General features: G+C 35.7%; 1 protein-coding gene across 3 annotated transcripts in view; it reads right to left on the minus strand.

The window, feature by feature from the left end:
- The window catches only part of DYM (dymeclin), a 271,365-nt gene that overhangs the window by 160,116 nt on the left and 91,308 nt on the right, over positions 1-19,941 (minus strand). For all 3 annotated transcript variants that reach the window (XM_033087487.1, XM_033087488.1, XM_033087489.1), the window contains exons 9-10: positions 4,364-4,546; positions 965-1,143 (exon numbers count right to left, since the gene is read on the minus strand). In XM_033087487.1, coding sequence (XP_032943378.1) covers positions 965-1,143; positions 4,364-4,546 — 362 coding nt within the window. The remainder of the gene's footprint in view (positions 1-964; positions 1,144-4,363; positions 4,547-19,941) is intronic.

Genomic DNA, 19,941 nt, shown 5'->3' on the forward strand with positions numbered 1-19,941 from the left:
GTTTTCCAAATATAGCTGGTAAGGAAGCAAAATTCTTTCATCACATGTTTTGGTCCTTTCTATCAATTTGACATGGAATATGCTCTTCAAATGAATTCTCATATCCTGTATTATAATACTTAGTATTTTACACAGTATGTTTAACACTGAAAAAATGGCTACCAAATACCTCGTGAATCTTGCTATCAACCTGTAAAAAATGGTGCCAGGGGGAGATTTCTTTTGCGGCCAGCAAGCACCTGGCTACTTCAGGGATATTTACAATTTTATTAATAGCCCATAGTTATCTATATATTATGCATTTCAAATATAATAATAAAAGCACTGATGTTTACACGTTAGTTGTAATGAAGTTGCCATAGGAGCTTTTAATCTATGAGCAAAAATTGGGAACCCATTTCAGTCACATAGTGAAGAATCGTGTACATTTAAGTGATGTCAGGCAATGGTACCTTAAAATATAACACTCCAGGAACTGAGTTCAGGCAGACCTAAAATCTAAGCCTGTCAGAGGGACGGGACGCCTCAAAAACTGAGCTGAAAAAACACCTATTCTTTTAGCCATTCTCATCAGGAACGTGTTGTAATTGTGGCTAGTTGCATGGACCTGGTAGGCAGGCAGTTAGCAGCTGGAAGGAACCAAGAGGTTATAAATATCTTCTTGAGAATGGTAGAGGGGACACCTTAGAGAACTTGATTAGGCTGTATCGTGGGCAGTGGGTGGCTGTTAAAAACTTAAAGGACAGGGAAGCTTGTCATGCTGCTGTGTTCTCTCGTTCTGTGACGCCATCTCTATGTACTCTGGTTCCTACACTGTAAAACTCCTACCTTTGCCTGCATCTGGTGACATCTCCCCATCAATCTCTCAATCATCACCTTTAAGTATACCCTCTGGGGAAAATAATTATTCTTTCAAATATTATAAAGTACAGAAAAGGCATGAAATGTTTAGCACAATACTTACAAGACTTTCCATATCTGTGCGAGCCAGCATGTATGTTCTAATATTACTGTTTTGATGGAGCAATGTATACAAGAGGAGAGTTGCTTGATCAGATGTCTGCTGTTCACACAGAGCCGTGTACAAACTATTAAAATTAATCTGGAAAGCATGTGGAATTGACGAGGGGAAAGGACTGTTATCTGGATTACAGAAAACACAAAAATTTAAAAATATTACATCAGTATTTTCTGGACAGTGCTTTATATAAACAACAATAAAAGCCCTGCTAACTTATAAAATTCAATTCCCATCAATTCTGTATAAGTCACTACATTTCAGATTCAAAAATTTCAATTTATAGGTTAAGTTTCACTTACAAAAGAACTAATATAAAACGTGGTGACTATAGTTATCAACACTGTATTACACAACTTAAATTTACTAAGAGAGTAGAACTGAAATGTTCTCACCAAGAAAAAAGAGGAAAAAACTGGAGCAATTTATTTCTCGATACTATCTAAACCACAGCTTGCCAATGATTGTAAATATGTGTGCAAGTAACACTTACCAGAGTAAATTTTTATAAAAAAATTGTTAAGTATTTTTTTAAAAAATTAAGTCACGTGGTTTGACTTCATTATGATTTTTACATTAATATGTCTGAATAAAATTAGCTATAAAAACATGAGCTTAAATAAACAGAGCTATGGGGCTAGACAAAAGGTCCTCTAATATAACAATTTAACCATGACTTTGAGATGTTTTGTTACCAAAATAAAATGACCACCAAGTCCTAAATAAAAATATCGATAAACAAAGAATATAAAAGTTTCCACGTAAAACAGAAAATTCTCTTATAAGAGAGGATTAAGAAGAAAAATCTATCATGAAGTTAATTTTTCTGAATGAATAATCATAGATGAAGTATTCACCAATGTCATTAATCCATCTATGAAGAAAATAGATAGGATACAGTATACAATTCGGCTAGAAAATTCTTGAGATCCCAAACTGACATAGCCCCTTTTCTACAGTTTACTGGATTTACTTAGAAACTGAAGCAAGCAAGGTTGGAAAGTCAAAAAGGAAGTAAAGATGGGTCAACTGACTCTAGAGAAAATTATAACCTCATCAGTGGAACATAATAGCACGAACAGGTGATATTTTAATGAGTTTTGATAAGTAAGCACCAAGAATTTTTTTAAAAGACAGAACCACTAGCAAAAAACCCCAAAAACCCCAAAACACAGTAAAATTTAAAAACACTGCTTTAACATTGCCAAATGCTGTGCTCTTAATGGAAAAGAAATGTGTGCTAACACAATCTTTAATGGCACAGGCCTATGCCTCTCAGATTTTTCTTTCTAACCTTTATGTCTATGAGAAGAGTGGATCTAAAAAAATGTCGTCAACTTTACTACAAAATGGCCTCAACTTTTCCTGCCACATTTAGAATAGTGGTTATTTTTTCAACCCTAACCCTGTATCTTTGACACTTACAAAATAATTGTTTTGTGTGGCTGACTTCATATTTTTGCAAGGGATGGCAAACAGAAGTGCTGCATATGCTATGAGTATGCAAATATTAGAAACTACAGAAGACTGGATGGAGGAAGATTGTGGCACACTACCTCTTTACAATGGAAGCAAAGTAACACGTTCGCCAACCTGTATTATACCTGACTGCAAATGGAATGTGTTGGATGTTTGTGTATTCACAACATCTATACATTACTAGCTAATAATTCAGTGAGTCGGTACACGATGATGGATGCTCATTTAATTCTTGTAAGAACCTTGTGAGGTAGAGATTATAATCCCTGCTTCAGAAATAAAGAAACTAGTATTTACAGAATAAAAACTGGGACATGAACCCTGCTCAGCGTAACTCTACAGCCAATGTTCTGAATGGCTATACCACACAGTCTCCCAAAAGATGATTATTGCAGGGAGGTTCAACCACAAATAGTAACATTTGGCTAGAACAGCAAAAGTAACAATAGCAGATACCATGTATGTTGCAAAAAGCTGAGCTAATCGTCTAAAAACCTTACCTTGCTTGGTACTTATACAAATACTCTTTAGAGATATTATCTCCATTTTACTTGAGATTAAGCAAGTTATGAAAAGCCTCACAGCACTAAAGTGACAGAAGTATGGCATGAAGTCAGGTCTGCTTGATTCCAAAACGTGCTTTCTTAACCATTAAGCCACACTATCACTAAAATGAGCATAGTAATGGGAATAGAAAAATACTATTAGATACATTAGTTTTCATTTTTTAGCCATCAAATTATTAGACTCCCTATTCCCTTGCAAATAATAATACCAGAATTGACAAAGCCACAATTAACTGGAACACTCATCCACTATCTGTAAGGAACATATATTAGAACAGCTCTTCTTACTCATCTTAATTATATTAGTATTGGATATGTCTTGACAATCTAGCTACCATATTATTCTTGCTTTAGAGTATTACTATTTTTTTTTAAATTAGGGAATATTGGGAAACTGTGTGTTTTTTCAGGATGTCAAAGTCATTGCTTTCAATCTAGTTGTGGAGGGTGCAGCTCACTGGCGCATATGGGACTTGAACTGGCGACCTTGGTATTATGAGCACCTAACCATGGAGCCAAATGGCTGTCCACCAGTGGCCCAGCTCCAAGCTCAAGCCGTTGCTTCTCACTGGCCCATGTGGGAATCGAACCAGCAACCTTGCTATTAAGAGCTCACGCTCTAACCAACTGAGCCATCCCGCCGCCCCTAGAGTATAATTTCTAAATAAAAGATTACTGTTGCAACATGGAACTATCTGCTCATGTTCTACTTCAGGGTCTGACAAGTTATGGCCCAGAGGCAGCCCCACTGCCTGTTCTGGAAATAAAGTTTTACCGGAACCATCCAGGCTCACTCACTTATGTATTATCTACGCCTGCTTTTGTGCTACAACAGCAGAGTTAAAAGGTGGTGACAGAGACCACATGGCCCCGCCAAGCCACCTGCCCCTTTGAAGAAAATGTTTGCTGAATTCTGTTCTAATTTTTAGTTTAATAAAACTCCAACTGGAATATAGACTTTAAATGAAAAATTTCAAACAACCTATCATTTGGCGTTTTCCAGGTTAATTTTTATCCCTAACAGGTAGGACAGGAGGATCAAATTAAACACATGCTGGCTTGGTTATCTCTGAAATAAATGTAAATTTAAATGGATATAAGGAACCATAGCTGTCATCTAAGATTTATTTGACCTTCCTAAGAATATAGACAGAAAAACCTAAGTTATTCTCATCTGTAACCAATATGAAAATATACAAATTGAGTCATCTCCACAACTAGAAGACAATAAACAGTATGGGATAAACAATGCCCTCTTTCCTCATTAGAAAGAACATTCAGAGAAAAAAACACCACTAACCTTGTGTATTCTTAAAGGACATAATGGCCTGTCGGTAGGGGTTTGGTGCGTCTGCAGCATCTGTCAGGTTGGCAAGCACCAGCAGAAGCAGGAGACTTTGGTTGGCCAGAGGGGAAGCAAGTGCTGGAGCGGCAGCCGCTTTGCTGCCCACACCGCCCAGTGTGAAGACAGTCCAGAGTCCAGCTTGAGAAGAAAACATACAGTTAAGTTGTGTTGGGACTAGTAAAATGACATATAATATTCTACACTTTTTCATATTTAAAAGTTTGAAATAACACTCTCTTTTTTGATTAGGAAAGTAAAACAAGTCTATTATTTGGAAATTGTCATATTACCCAAGGATATAAAATTTTAAAAGACGATATTATTCCCTATTCCCATAATTCCATTCCCACTTTCTATAGATAACCACTATTAAGCTTCTAATATATCTTTCTATATTTTCTTTATATCTCAAACATATACATATTCATAAGAATTTGAAAATCAAAGCAAAATGTTAAAATATCTAGGAAAATAAAAAATACCAAATTGGCCTAAAAGACAAAAAAGTATGAATGGACAAATAATCTTAGAAGAGTACAACACAGAGTCAAAGAGCTAACTCTAAAAACAAACCAACTCCAGATTTTTTTTACGAGTAAGTCTACCAAACCTTCAAAGTATGGATAATTCTCATATTATATAAGCAGTTCCAAAGTACAGACATGAATCATATCTACCAAACTCAACTGACAAGGCCAGAAAAACCTCCTTGATATAGAAACTGCATAAAGACTGCATTTAAAACAAAACAGAGAAATGAATAGAGATTTTTAGATGGTCAAATCAGGGAAAAGAAGATGAGACCCAAGAGAAAATTTTAAAAGAATAAATGCATCATGATCAAGAAGGGTTTGCCTCTGAAATGCAAGAATGGTTCACCATTAAATAATTTATTAATTTATTTATCTTCATTTAAAAAGGATGGAGGAAAAGAAAATACGGCTATCTCAATAGATGCCAATTGTTTTCGATTAAATATAAAACCTATCTTAATTTAAAGAAAAAGAATTCTTACAAACTAGAAACGGAAACAAACCTCTTGGTTTCTAAAGTCTGTCTAATCAGAAATCCACAGTAGTCAAACATTGGGAGAATTTCCATTAAGATTACCTACATCAGCATTGTATTGCTGGTGCTCCAAGCAAAAGGCATTAAGGCAAGAAAAAAGAACCAATAAAATGAATAAGGAAATCATTTCAATATTTGCAAGCAATCTGTTTGTGCACTATCCAATCGAGTAGCTACTCCGGTTTTTGGACACTGGAAATGGAGATATGTAGTCCAAATCGTATTGTGCCATAAGTATAAAGTAACACAATCCCAAAGATCGAATACGAAAAAAGTACAAATCTGTCACTAAGTGTTAATATTGATTACATGTTGAAATTATAATATTTTAGATATGTGGCATTAAAGTGTATTAAAAATCAACATATAAAAACAAAAGCCTGCCTATATATGAGCAATAAATAACTAAAAAGTCCAATCACAATAGCAACAAATACAGTAAAATATTTAAGAATAAACACAAAAGAAATATGTAAGACTTTTAGGCAGACAAGGTCATAGGAGATCTGAATTAATATAGAGGTGCAACATATTTCTGGACAAAAAGACTGACTACTACAAAACTGACCCTAAATTAATCTAAAATTCAGTATAATCACTATCAAAATAGAGGAATTTATGTAATACTTCGTAATACAGTGTCAGTAAAACACTGCTGGATGTGAAAATACGGAAGAAAAAGTTTTGAGAAGGACTAATCTGGAGAGGACTGCTCCTAGTTAAATAGCAAAGTGTTTATAAAGCTCCGTTCATTTAAAATAGCTCAATAGAACAGATACGCGGTCAAAAACACGTGTTTGAGAATTAACCTTCTGAGACAGGCAGTATTCCAAATCACTAAGATAAAATTCTATAAATGTCTTTGGGACAATAGAATTTAATCATTTCCCCAGTACTGAATTATCGAAGTATATGTATAAACCTTGACTTGAGAAAGCCTTTTTCTCAAAATTCAAGAAGATATAAAAAATAGTAATTTGACTACTTAAAAAGTAAATATTTATGTAATTCACTTGATCACAAACAAGACAAATAACAGAGATGGAGAAAACATATGCAACATATAAAACAGAAAAGAATATTTATTTTTTAAAAAGACCTCCTGAAATCAGTAGGAGAAAGAAAGCTAACAGTTCAAAATAAAAATAGGCAATAAAAGTTCCAAAGCAATTAAAAGAGAAAATTAATTAATTTATACAATGACATGATCCATGAGAAAATAAGTTTTTAAAAGATTTATAACACCCAGTATGGTTAAAGATTCAGAAAATTACCAACAGTGAGGGATCGAAATGGTACAGAAATTCTGGAAGACGTTTGCCAGGTCTCATTAAATTAAAAGTGTACATCCCTGTCAATCCACCAATTTTTTTTCTTGTGCTAGAGACCATTTGAACAGGTACACAAAGATTCATGAACAGGAATACTTCTGTAATTTGCTTGTAATTCTCAGATAATAAAAACAATGTAGATGTTCCCCAAGAGTGAACGGTTAATGAACTGGTTAATTCATACTATGGAATACAATAAACAGAGGTAGATATCTATGGATTCACAAGGAAATATCTCTATGGTATGCTGTTACGTTAAAAAAAAAAAAAAAAAAAAAAGTTGCGGAGGGCCGGCCCGGTGGCTCAGGCGGTTGGAGCTCCGTGCTCCTAACGCCAAAGGTTGCTGGTTCAATTCCCACGTGGGCCAGTGGGCTCTCTCAACCACAAGGTTGCCAGATCGAATCCTGCAAGGGATGGTGGGCTGCGCCCCCTTCAACTAACAAGGGCAACTAGACCTGGAGCTGAACTGCGCTCTTTACAACTATGGTTGAAAGGACAACAACTTGACTTGGAAAAAATCCTGGAAGTACACACGGTTCCCCAATAAAGTCCTGTTCCCCTTCCCCAATAAAATATTAAAAAAGAAAAAAAAAGGTTGCTAAAAAATTGAGGTTAATAATTTAAAAATCACTCGCCAAATATATGTCTATCTGCGTACGTGTGTGTGTTTTATAAACAGGAAGGACAAAGTGTGCTTCACACTGGTAACAGAAATTACCTCTGGCATGGAATTCAAGGACTTGCTTTATTTGTATAGTTAACTTTTCTGCAATAAGAATATATTCGCTTCATGTATTTCTTTAAAAATAAATGCAAAATAACAAAATTAAAACAACTGAACAATAGAGACCCAATCAGTATAGATTACGTAGAGTATGGAAAAAGCTCATCAGCATAACATTAAGTGAAAGGCAAATCCTACAACACACACACACAAAAGCCCCCTTTCTTAAAAAACTGTAAATCTATATATCTATGCACGGAAATGCACCTACAGGTGCCTGGCGGGGTGTACTGTTGACAGTGGTTACCTCTGATCATAAAGAAGAGAGGAAGAGTGAAGGTGACTGGAAGGTGTTTCATATTTTGTTCAGTGTTTACTTGTTTGATTCGTTTATAACACAAATATGTTCAAGCATGACTTAAGCAATTCAGAAACAATAAGGAAAGAAGTAAGGGAAAAAAGAAAAATTCCTGGTCACCAACCCTAGAAAATGTGATGAACACACACTGGAGCTAGAGATACACCCTTATCGTTTTTATTTTTAAAAAGCACCTCGCGACAATTTTTTGGAGGGGTAGTCACCAACATATTAATGCTGATCAGATCTAGTATGGTGGCAATGGGCATGATATTTTAATATTACTTATTACAATGGGCAGATGCCATTTTTATAAGAGCAACTTTGTTAAGGAATGCTTTTGTAAAGAAATTTAACATGGATAGCAAGTTAAGCAAAATTGATAGATTTGGGGCGGCCAGAAGGCTCCATTGGTTAGAGCGCGAGCTCTGAACAGCATGGTTGCTAGTTTGATTCCCACATGGGCCAGTGAGCTGCGCCCTCCACAACTAGATTGAAGGACAACGACTTGGAGCTGATGGGCTCTGGAGAAACACAGTGTTCTCCAATATTCCCCAATAAAAAAAAATAATAAAAAACTGATAGATTTGATTTTTCCAACGCAGGCAGATAATTTTTATTTCTTCTTTATATTGCAAACTCAGTATGAACATTTGTGCATTTCTAATATTTTGCAGTTTTTATAGAACACATGGTATGAAACTACCTCATAGATATCCTATCAATATATCCTTTCTTACATAATTGTGGTCCTGAAAATCTCAAACTTTTTCTGTGACTCACTAGAATGATTTCACGACTAAGTCTTCAGAAGCTGTTATTTGGAAGGGCAGGGGGTAAACAGCCTACCCGCCCAAGTTTCTGAGGTCCTGAGAAGATAACACAGGGAACCTCAAAGCGCCCGGCGTACCTGGTATAAACCTTCAGAGTAGGTACAAGCAAACTTGGGGCCCGGCTAGACAAATCAACAGCAAGGATTTTTTAAACCATTATTAATAATGTAGGAAGAATTTTAAGATGATTGAGGGAAGACAGAAAAGTTTCTGTTAAGTACTGTACTCCATCCTTTTCATTAGAAAAATCTGGATATTTGTATAAACACTATCAACTGATAACTGATCATTACACATCACAAATTTAAATTTATTCAAAACAATGTTCAAAATATAGTTGAGAAACTTGAGGCATTTAATAAGGAAATCAAAAATTATATAAGAAGGGTGGCCGGTTAGCTCAGTTGGTTAGAGCATGGTGTTAATGACACCAAGGTTGCCAGTTCGATCCCCGCATAGGCCATTGTGAGCTGTGCCCTCCTTAAATTACAAAATAATAATAAATTATATAAGAAAGTATACCCAATAGCAAAGTATTATTTCCTTTGGTTTGATACGTTGTTTATCCTAACATTTAAAAAAATTTCCAGTTACTTCCTTCCACTCAGAATATGCTCCATAACTGTCTACCCGTATATGCACCACTATATGTTCCAGGATTGCAAGCAAAGAAAAACACAATTAGAAAGTTCAATCTGCAACAAAAATAATCACAAAATGCTCTCCAAGGTAAAATATAAGTGTTTGAGGGTTTTTTAGTTTTTTGGCTTCTCTTCACAGCGGTGCATGTTCATTCCTAGGAGAAATAAGAGTTGACTACCACTGGACAAATTTCACAAACAAAATTCTGATTCCCTTTTCGCATACTTCACTCTCCTTTTTTTTCCCCTTCAAGTTTTTCCAAGAGGGCTGAGAAGCTGCTTACAATGTCAGATAAATCAACATTTTATCGAGAAGCTATCACCCTACCCCACCCACAAACACAGCCCTCCTTCCTTTCTCTGGTAAATATGACTGCTATAATGCCTTTCCTTATAGGGAGACAGGAGGCAGCCTGCCATTGCCTACATTGTAGTTTAAACTGGCCCATGATACTGGACCAGAATTCTTCCAAAAGTTCATTTCTTTTTGCTGATCCAAGCCTATGATCTATGACCCAAGAATCTTAGTGGAATTGCATTTTCCTGTTGGCAAAAAAACCTTCTCTCTTCCAGAAAAATAAGGGAAAGTTACAGTATATTTCCTTCTGTTCTAAAAACCAAATTAAGGATCGTTTCCAAAGTTTTTTAATTGTATCCCTCAGGTCCTCCAAATAAACTCTTAAAATAAAATTCATCTAACTAAAAAGTACTGAAATTAACTAAAACAACAAATGTGGTGTTGATGATTCAATTTGTTTCAAAGTAGTGACTCAACAGTATTCATCCTTAACAAGAAAAATGTGAGGAAGATACAAAGTGTGACAAACTAAAACATCAATAAAAATAACCATCATGGTGGAAAAAAAGAACTCTCGTTTTAAAAAATGTTGAACTCCAAAATAAACATTATTTTATTAAGACAACAAAATTATTTTTTCACATTAATAAACGTGCTACTTGCCAAACTATAATTGAATTCTTATGTCTAACAAATATGTTACAAAACACTAATTATTCAATCAGAACTATACAAAAAAGTACTATACAACACTCATCCACAGTTATAATAATCTGCTAAAAGGGTCATATTCATGTATTTGAACCTATAATATTGTCACAAACCAGATATGAAAGAAGTAAGGAGAAGGCAGGTCAGCTATTAGAAGCACGGATGAAAATTCTACTACAGACATTTCAATCAACACAGATAAAAGGAGAATCAGTCAATAAATATGTAATGAGTGCCTATTAGGGTTAGGCCCTATGCCAGGTACCAAAAATACAAAGTAGAAAAAAATCATACCTTGCTTTTGAGGAAGTTAATAGCAGACAGGGGAGATGAGCATTCAAACAACTACAAACCAATTTTAATTGCCATAACGATCCAACACAAATATTATTTAAAGTACCCACGCTTTTCCTATACAAGTGTAGTGAAGTAATAAGGGAAGACAGGGTCACCAATAAAGGTATTGAACATGCATTCCAGGGTAAATTTTGTGGCAGAGTCCGCTAGCTACCTGACTCCAACACCTTGTTCCTTTTCTTCCCTTTTAAATAAAATGTCCAGGGATTTAAAGCTGGACCGGGCAGCATTTCCCAATCTTCCTCACAGCAGGCTACAGCCACGTGACTAAAATCTAGCAAATGGGATATCACTGAGAGTGTATATGCAAGTTTTCAGTTATATCCTTAAAAGGAAGCTGTTTTCTCTTCATATCCTCACCCTTGCATGGGCTAGAACCCCAGCAACGTGGCAGGGAGACATTTGACTTTGTACGTAAGGATCACTACCCAGGAGACTGGCAAAACAAGATAGGAGGAACTCTGGCCCCTGGGTGACCTCAAGAAACAAACCTGCCTGGACCAATTTACAGTTACTCGAGAGAGATGGAAACCTTCTTTAAGCCACTTGTTTAAGCCACTGGTATCAGATCTCTATGAAAAGCCAAACTAATATCCTAAATAATACAATTGTGTATTTAAAGTTTCAGAACATCACTTGGTTAGAGACTTTTGTAACAAATAAGAAGTTAAAAAAATTATTTGCCCATCATAATTTCTAAGAACGTGTTAACATAAATATGCTCTTGTAAAAATTAGAGAGAGATCCCATGTACCCTTTATCCAGTTTCCTTTAAAGGTAATATCTTACAAAACCACAATACAATATCACAACCAGGATACTGACATTGATACAGTCAAAATACAGAATGATTCCATCATCAGTTAGGAACATCTGCATGGGGAAAATAATAGTCTAATGAGTATAGCTTCTTTGAAGTTGATTTCTTTCAAAGGGTCTCAGCTAACGTATATTCCAGCTGCACAGAAAAATTGCTGTGACCAAATATATACTGACTACCTGTGCATTTTACTCATTCAATTCATCATTTAATAAGGCCTGCTACAAACTGGGCAAAATGCAAGAAACTGGATTAGTCACTGATAAACCCATAGAAAGTGATGGTGTATCCATGGAGTTTACAGTCTAAGGCAAAACAGAGGCCATGAAACAGAGAGAAAAAATAAATAAATTGCAATAAGTTTGTGGGAGAGAAAAAGAATGTTACCTAAATGTCATGATGATCCTTGAAGAAAAAAAGTTTAGAAATCAATGAATAGAACTGACCATTGGTTTCTGGACTTTTTTTACAAGTTTACAAAGTCAACCAAACATGCAATTGCACTTCCTTCCTTTCTAAAAATTTCTTCCATTTCTCTTTTACTTTCTTGTTTGCTTGGAAAATCCTTCAAGGTCCAAATCACATCGGTTTATTCTAATACCTGAAGCAAAAAATAACTATTCTCTCTTCTCTGCTCTCACAGAACTTTGCTTACATCTCTATTACTGCACCTACCACTGTCTAACTTTGACTAAAGTATGCTACCTACATACGCACAAGTCTTCCTGTGGACTTCTTGATGGAAAAGAGCTATATATCTTTTTCATGTTTTATATTCTTTGGAAGGCTCCAACTTACAAAATTAATTTGTTCCTTTATTTACTTACTTCACTTTATTTTTTTTACTTCACTTTCCAAAGTATGTAATAACACAGATTTCATATTTGATATTTTAAAAGTCTATAAATATAGAGTTTTACATTTGCTATTTAAAGGAAATGCATATTATTTTTAAAGTTCTAAATTTAGGTGTCAAAAATTGGCTTTAATCCTATTATTTAAAATTATAATACTTTAATGCTGATGAGGGTACAAGGAGATGGGTACCTTCAGACACCATGGTAGGACTGTAAATGGGCACAGTCTTTATAAAGGAGAATCTGGCAATGTGCGTCACAAGTATTAAAAATAGGCAGATTTCTTGGCCCAGCAAGTCCAGTTGTACAAGTTATTCTACAGAATGAATATAAAGATCAAATTAAAAGGCTGCTCATCTTACGACTCAGCAAAAATGTATACAATTAAATGCCAGTAAGAAAGAACTGCTTAATTGTGATGTATTCAACACAATTAAAAACTAAGCCCATGGTTAGAGATCCAGGCATATCACCCAGAACATCAACAAGGTTAACATTTTCTCAGAATGTCACCTAGTTTTTAATATCCAAACTTCCTAGAATATATCACTCAGTTTAATGCTTTTAAACTGATTTTTATAAAATAATCTTTTATACGTATATCTCCCAAACTCAAAATATTTTAAATAAAACAATGTGTGAGGGGATCAAGTTTCATTACAAATATAACTGGTATGGCAGAATTGTTGACATTTTGAGAACTGAACTGAGTGAAAAAAAGGAGCCGTATGTCTCAGATGTTCTTGGTACGAAGAGGGCATCACAGCATAAGTGGCAGTGTGAGCCATCTCCGGCAATGGGCACGCAGACTAAACAGGTTTCCACAGATCTTTACACTGAGCCTTTGTTTTGTTAAATGTTATACACTGGAGGCAAAAGCTGAAAAGGCGTTAAAGAAAATTCTGGCAAAGGGTGCAAAATAGGTGAGGAAAAAACTGACTAGAACAGAAAAGAATATGCTACTATTTACAAAGCAATTGTTTGTTCACAATCATTACTTGATCAAGAAACCACCATTTAAGCGTTTTATATAAAACACACTATTTTGTTACTTAAATGTAGGCCTTTAGTGTACTTTAGGAAACTACCTGAAGATTTTGGGTTATTGTATATATTGTAATTGTTAAAACTTAAAACAATGGTAAATAGGTTCCAGATTAGCCTTTTTAGCAGAATGTCTCATTTTCACGAATGGATTACCGATGTTAAGTGGTAGATATCTGCACTGTATAAACTATATTGGAGGGGCGGGCTGTCAGGGTTTGATTACAAAGAGACACAAGGGGTCTTCTGGGGTGATGGAAATGTTCAGTATCTTCATTATGGTGGTTATTATATGACAGTATGTACTTGTTAAAACTAATAGAAATGTGTATACAACAGGGAAATTTACTATATACAAATTATATCTCAATAATCTCAACTCTATCCTTTCCCTCTCCAAAACAGTATTGGCATGGATGTGGAGCAACTGGAACTCTCATATGCTCTAGTGAGAGTGTAAATTGGGGCAAATACTTTGGAAAATAGTTTAATTATAACTACTACAATTGAATAATGCACAACTAAAATCGAGCAAATCCACTAAATCTTATACCCAACCATATGCTTACACATGTGTATAGACATGTAAAAGAATGTACATAGCAGCATTATTTTAAAAGCCGAAAGTTGGAAATAAATCGAATACACATTACAATATAAAGGATAAATAAAATGTGGGGTAGTCTTAAAATAGAATAATATATAATAATAAAAATGAACTATGCTTCGTGCAAAAACTTGGCTGAATTTCACAAATAAGCAAGAGAAGGAAGACACAAAAGAACACATAGCATATGATTCCATTTATATAAAGTTCAAAGCTAATCTGCAGTGCTAGAAGTTGGGATAGTGGTTTCCTCTGCCACTGGTAGGGGACAGTGATTAGAAGAGGGAATGGGAGAATGCGTGAGAAAGGTTTCGGGGGTACTGGAATTACCTGACCTGATTGGTAAGTACATGTGTTCGTTCATTCACTCGATGACAATAAATTGAGCTATATACTAATTGTGCACTCTTTTGTATGTTACACTGAAATAAAAATGTTTACCATTAAAAAAAAGAAAAACCAGTATGCATCCCTTTAATTTAGATGATGATGACAGGTATGTACCATAATGCTCAAAGTAGTTATCTTTGATTACCGGAACTAAAAGTGATTTGTTTTGCTCATTATAGAACGCTTTGATTACTAAAATGAGCATGTAGTACAAAAGAAAACATAAATTGAAAAAAGTTCACAGGATATCCTTAGGACAATATTTCTTAAAAGAAATATATTAAAATGTTGGTTTGATGAGGGAAAAATCATATTTCATGTTATATCTTTATTAAAGGGCAGAGTCCTCAAGTACCTCTTTTTCTATGTAATCAACTTATGTGTTAAGAAAACATGATCTCTAGTAATTACTTTTGTTATTTAAAAATAACTGTAAAACAGCAACGTACACAATCTTGAACTATGTCCAATTACACTACAGTGCTAGGAAAGGCGGAAACAGTCACTAATAGTTTCACTGTTTTACATGTGTTTACATTTAAAGCACTCTTAGAATATCTGGTGACTGCTAGTTCCTGAAAGTTTTTAGTCAAATTCAATTTTACTAACATAGAACAACATGATTATTGCCCCATCCTGTGTCCCAAAAGGAATGCTTTGACCATCTCAAAAAAAAAAAAAAAAAAGAAAGAAAAATACACCATAAAAGAACAGAGAAAAATGTTTTAAAAATTAATTGCACAGTAAGACATTTTATCCACCTTTGTAGTTTGAAATCTGTCAGAATCTCTGATTTATAATCTGGCATAATATAAGTCATATGGAACTTTTTAAAATTTTTATTTCTTTAAGAAAAGAAAACAACTGTTAGAGAAAACTTCTTTTAAATCTACTGAAATAATTAGGTATTTATGAAGATGATACCTGTTTTCAAAAAGAAAACAATAAAATTCATCTGTCTCAGTAAAACTCTAGACTCACACATCCCTAAAATAAACATTTATGAGAACCTAAGATGAGCCAGGAACTATATTAAAGTGTAAAGCAGAAAGGAAAACAAAATGAGTAAGAAACCTAGCTTCTTCAGAGATAATCCTATCTCATACGCACATGCAAAAAACATTAGGCAAATTAACTGTGATCCATAAAATAAGAAAGGGGCATTGGGAGCTCAGAGGACAGACAGCCCTTCCTCTGAACAGGCCCATCCATATCTGGTTCCAGGTAACTTCATTCCATCTGCCCCAATGTCAGCTTCTAGTGTTTCCCCAAATGATGCACTGCTCCCTGACGATGTGAGGAATGGTGATGCACTGCACTTTTTAAAAGCTTCAATAGTTATATGTATTAAAAAACATACATAACTAGCACTTCAATCTCACAACTTTTAAGGACTTTACCACTTAGTGTTAATGACTGAACAAATACGCTTAAAATGTTGGAAAAGTGAAGTAAGTCTATTGGAATTCAAGCTGCACTCACATAAGACAAAATCATGGTGGCTGCATGGATGTGGTTACATTGGAGACATCCGGCCCCACTTGAAGATAAGTCCTCACATCACAGCTCTAAGTGTATGTACCCCCACAGGACTCCCTGTCTTCGAACCAAACAAGCCCTGTCCCCACATTTCCCCATACATGGTCTCTAATTCCTCAGCACCATGCCATCCTTCCATCTGCTGGGTTGAGGTGAAAAAACAAAGTTTAGATATGTGTATTAATGATGGAAGAGAAACATAAGTATCTTTCAACAAGCTTTAACCAGATACAACCATTCACTCCTTCAGCTGAGGAAATCCAACCATGTAGTATGTCACCCCTATGAAAATTACAGGGCTTTACTATGTCTAGAGTTTTCACTGTTCCACCCAAACTTATTGAAGAATAAACTTATTACCCTTAACAATACCAGGGATGAAAAGCAATCCATTTGGAATCTACAAATAAGTTTCTACATAGCAAAATCTTAGACTAACTGCCTATATTAGCATTCACGTTCCACTTGTGAAGAAATAAATATAAACGAAATGACTGCAGATGTAATAAAGTGTATAGTATAGATTTATTACTACCTTCACTAAGTCATTTTTTCTACAAAGGTCTCCAACTGTTGCTTTTCTGGGAATTAAAACTGGTTCCATACTAGATGGCCTCAGATAAAAGAATCAGTGAATAACTAACTACTACTCCCTGGTTGAAAGTGACATTCAAGGAAAGATGGAAAGAGTTTCTTCCCCAAACTCTGACCATTTCAGAGTTACTGATAATACCAAGAAGAAACCTTAAGTGATGGAGGATGGTGTCCCAGACTTTACAGTGTCATCTGTCACCAAAGAAGAAGATGGAAGCTTGGGAGGCACTAGGAAACTAGAATCTGAAAGGAGAGGACACGCATAAATATTTTTTAAAAACTATTCCAAATTAACACATCTAGAAGGTTCCCAAGACATAAATGATCAGCAAACAAAAGTTACTGGTAGTAAACGTGGGATATGCAAAAAAGAATGAACACTTTACATTGGAATGGTCTAAAAGTACTCATGGAACTGAAAAAATTATTCGCAAAGCTTTCAACAAGCAGTTAATAAACACACTCTAACACCAGCAGTTTCCAAAGTGGGAAAGGAAAGGAAACACTAGAACTCTGTTTCCTCTAAAAAATACGAAGACACTAAGCTTTAGCCGCATGTATAATCCAGACTGGCACTGGTGCCCACACTCAGCCCATCTGTCAGGAAGTCATGTGTCATGCCAGTAACCCAGTATCCTGACAAGAGTGGGGGTCATGCCCACAATGGGAGCAACTCCTTCTCTTTCAACATGATGTGGTTTACTGTGCTTAATTATGTTATCTAGGTTTAACTAAACTGACTCATAAATATCTATTTTAAAAATAATGGAACCATAAACTGTTTTTAAACTTCCTGGCAAGGAAATCAGACAGAAAAAACATATATTAAAGATTCAAGTACAAGCAAACAACACAAAAAACAGCAGAGGCCACCCTTCTACTACCTGTGTGGGCTCTCTGTTAGCCATTTTGTAAGCGAAAAACTAAGCCAATATTAATCAGATCTCTGAAGAAAACTGCCTTCCATCCATTACCAAGATATGTCCACTATTATTGACAATGAACATGGCTCTATATATGTACTGTTCCTTGAGACATTAAATAATGACACTATGACGCCATGGTGATTAGCAAGACATTTAAAAACTCATCCAGATGATTATTAATAATTTTTCTTCTCAAAAAGATTTCCTTTGATTTAACCATTTCTTATTGTTAATAAATATAATTTTAAATACTTTAAAGTTTTTACTTATCCTTTGTAAAATGTCAAATTGTAGAGGTCTCATAATGTACATAATATATTAGTATAACAATGCATTATATAATTTGTAAGTCAATTCACTTAAATCAAAGGTCTGCTTTAAAAGCTCATTTTGATGGGATGTACGATCAATAAAGTTTAAAGACCACCATACTTAAGGGACTGTTGTGCGGAGGGGTGACAGAAGAGAAGGAAAGTGAAGGGGAAGAAAAAGAAGCTCCTGCCATTTAATTATGATCTACACAAATTACCACATTTACATCTCACCAAGCATTATTATCATTCACTCCATTTTACAGATAAATTACAACTCAAAGAGGCTAACTAAGTTCCTTACTCACGTAACAGAGCTAAGCAGCTCTGCATCCATGATGTTCTAAGTCTAAAGCAGATGCTCGCACCCACTACCCTCACTGCCTTTCTGACTCCAAAACAAGAAAGGGGGCCCCCTGGCCTGAATTACAAGGGTAAAAGTTAACCACAGATCAGATCTTCAGCATTTGGGATATAACAGGCCTAAATTCAATCTATTTGCTACAAGGACTAGCGTTCTATGGTTGACAATGAGTCTGGCCCCAAATTATCTTGCCAGACTTCTCTCCCACTCTTTATCTGCATCCACAGAACCCTATGTATGCTTTTGTTTTCGCTTGGATTGTTTTCTTCTACCCTCTGTTCATCTTGTACTATATCTGCATTTCTTGATTTCCCCCTAAGGAATTATCTCTCCTAGGCCTTCTGCCCCTCTTACGGTGAATAAACATTTACTAAATTGTCTTTGGAAGGCATGTACGGATTCTTCAATGAATAAATTGTTGTCACTACATTTAAGGTGTCCATAATCTTAAGAGAGGAGAGAGGCAGGAATGTCATTCTAATACAATGTACTGCGAGTCTGAGAGTCCTGTGGGGAAAAAGAGGACTAACTCTGCTAGAGCATTCCAGGAGAGTTTCCCAAGAAGGCTGCCTGTGACCTGGGGTGTAAAGGGAGTGACAGGTCTGCAGGTACAGGAGGAAGACACTTCAGTGCACGGAATGGTACCAGACAAAGCTGGTCAGGTGTGAGGGCAGGCTGAGAAAGGCCTGCATGCCAGTGCTTCTTGAGGTATGCCCCACTGCCTAATTGTGAAGGACCACAAAAGGCCAAGAAATCAAGTCCTTTCTGATGTTCTTACAAATGACGACATACAATGATATAACCTTCATTTTTGGTTTTATGTATATTAATACTGACCGATTAACTTACTAAGTCAGTACTGGGATATTGTATTTGGTTTTCATAAACCTAGTGAAAACAATTACTAGATTTTACAGGAGAAACTAACCAAGTTTCCTGACCTACAGTCTGGCTGCTATGCAATGCTTGTTGGTGCTATAAAGTTCTCTGTGCACACGGACACATGCCCCACAGATGTTTGGAATTCCTGTATTTGAGAGAAGGATGTTCCACTATTGAGGCATTACCCATTTTGAGTTGGTCATGGCCTTCAACTGATATATTTCAAGCTTTTTAAGTTATACATTTCTGTTAAATTAGCTTCCAAATGATCAGTTAAGATGGTTGTGGGTTCTCTGGTTAATCCTCCAGAATATTGATGCATAACTGATAAGAGACCACAATACCAGTAAGATGCCCTTCCCCCGCCAGGACACAACCAACCAGCAGGGCATAAGGGGGAAGGAGGACTCACAGAGCTCTGAATCCTTCCGATAACACACCTCCTTCCGAGGCTATGAGGCCAAAAGCCGCACCAAGACAACTGTCAAAGGCTGTAATTAGATCTGATTACCTACCTTCCCCTAAAAGCTCATCAGAACTAATTGTTATTATGCCTTATACTAGTGTTTACGTGGATCAGCAAAGAGACCTAAAGCTGCATCATACCTGGGCTCAACATCGCAAGGTTCAGTACGTCCCATACCCTGGCCTGGTCTCCCCATCCTAACCCTTCTGCTACACCCTCCAGAACTCACATGGTTCATCAGAAAAATATCCTCTATTTTCAGGCTCAACCTCTTTGAATGCTCCTGATCTAACAGAAACCTGGGTAGTCCCCTAAGGACAGTTCTTTCTCAGAAGCCTTGTCACGTGGTGGCTTGCTTGTTCTCTCTCTACAATCTATGTACTACAGACATAACTCTCCATTACAGCTTCTA

Source organism: Rhinolophus ferrumequinum, chromosome 19 (genome assembly GCF_004115265.2).
Source record: "Rhinolophus ferrumequinum isolate MPI-CBG mRhiFer1 chromosome 19, mRhiFer1_v1.p, whole genome shotgun sequence".
NCBI classification, from domain to species: Eukaryota; Metazoa; Chordata; class Mammalia; order Chiroptera; family Rhinolophidae; genus Rhinolophus; species Rhinolophus ferrumequinum.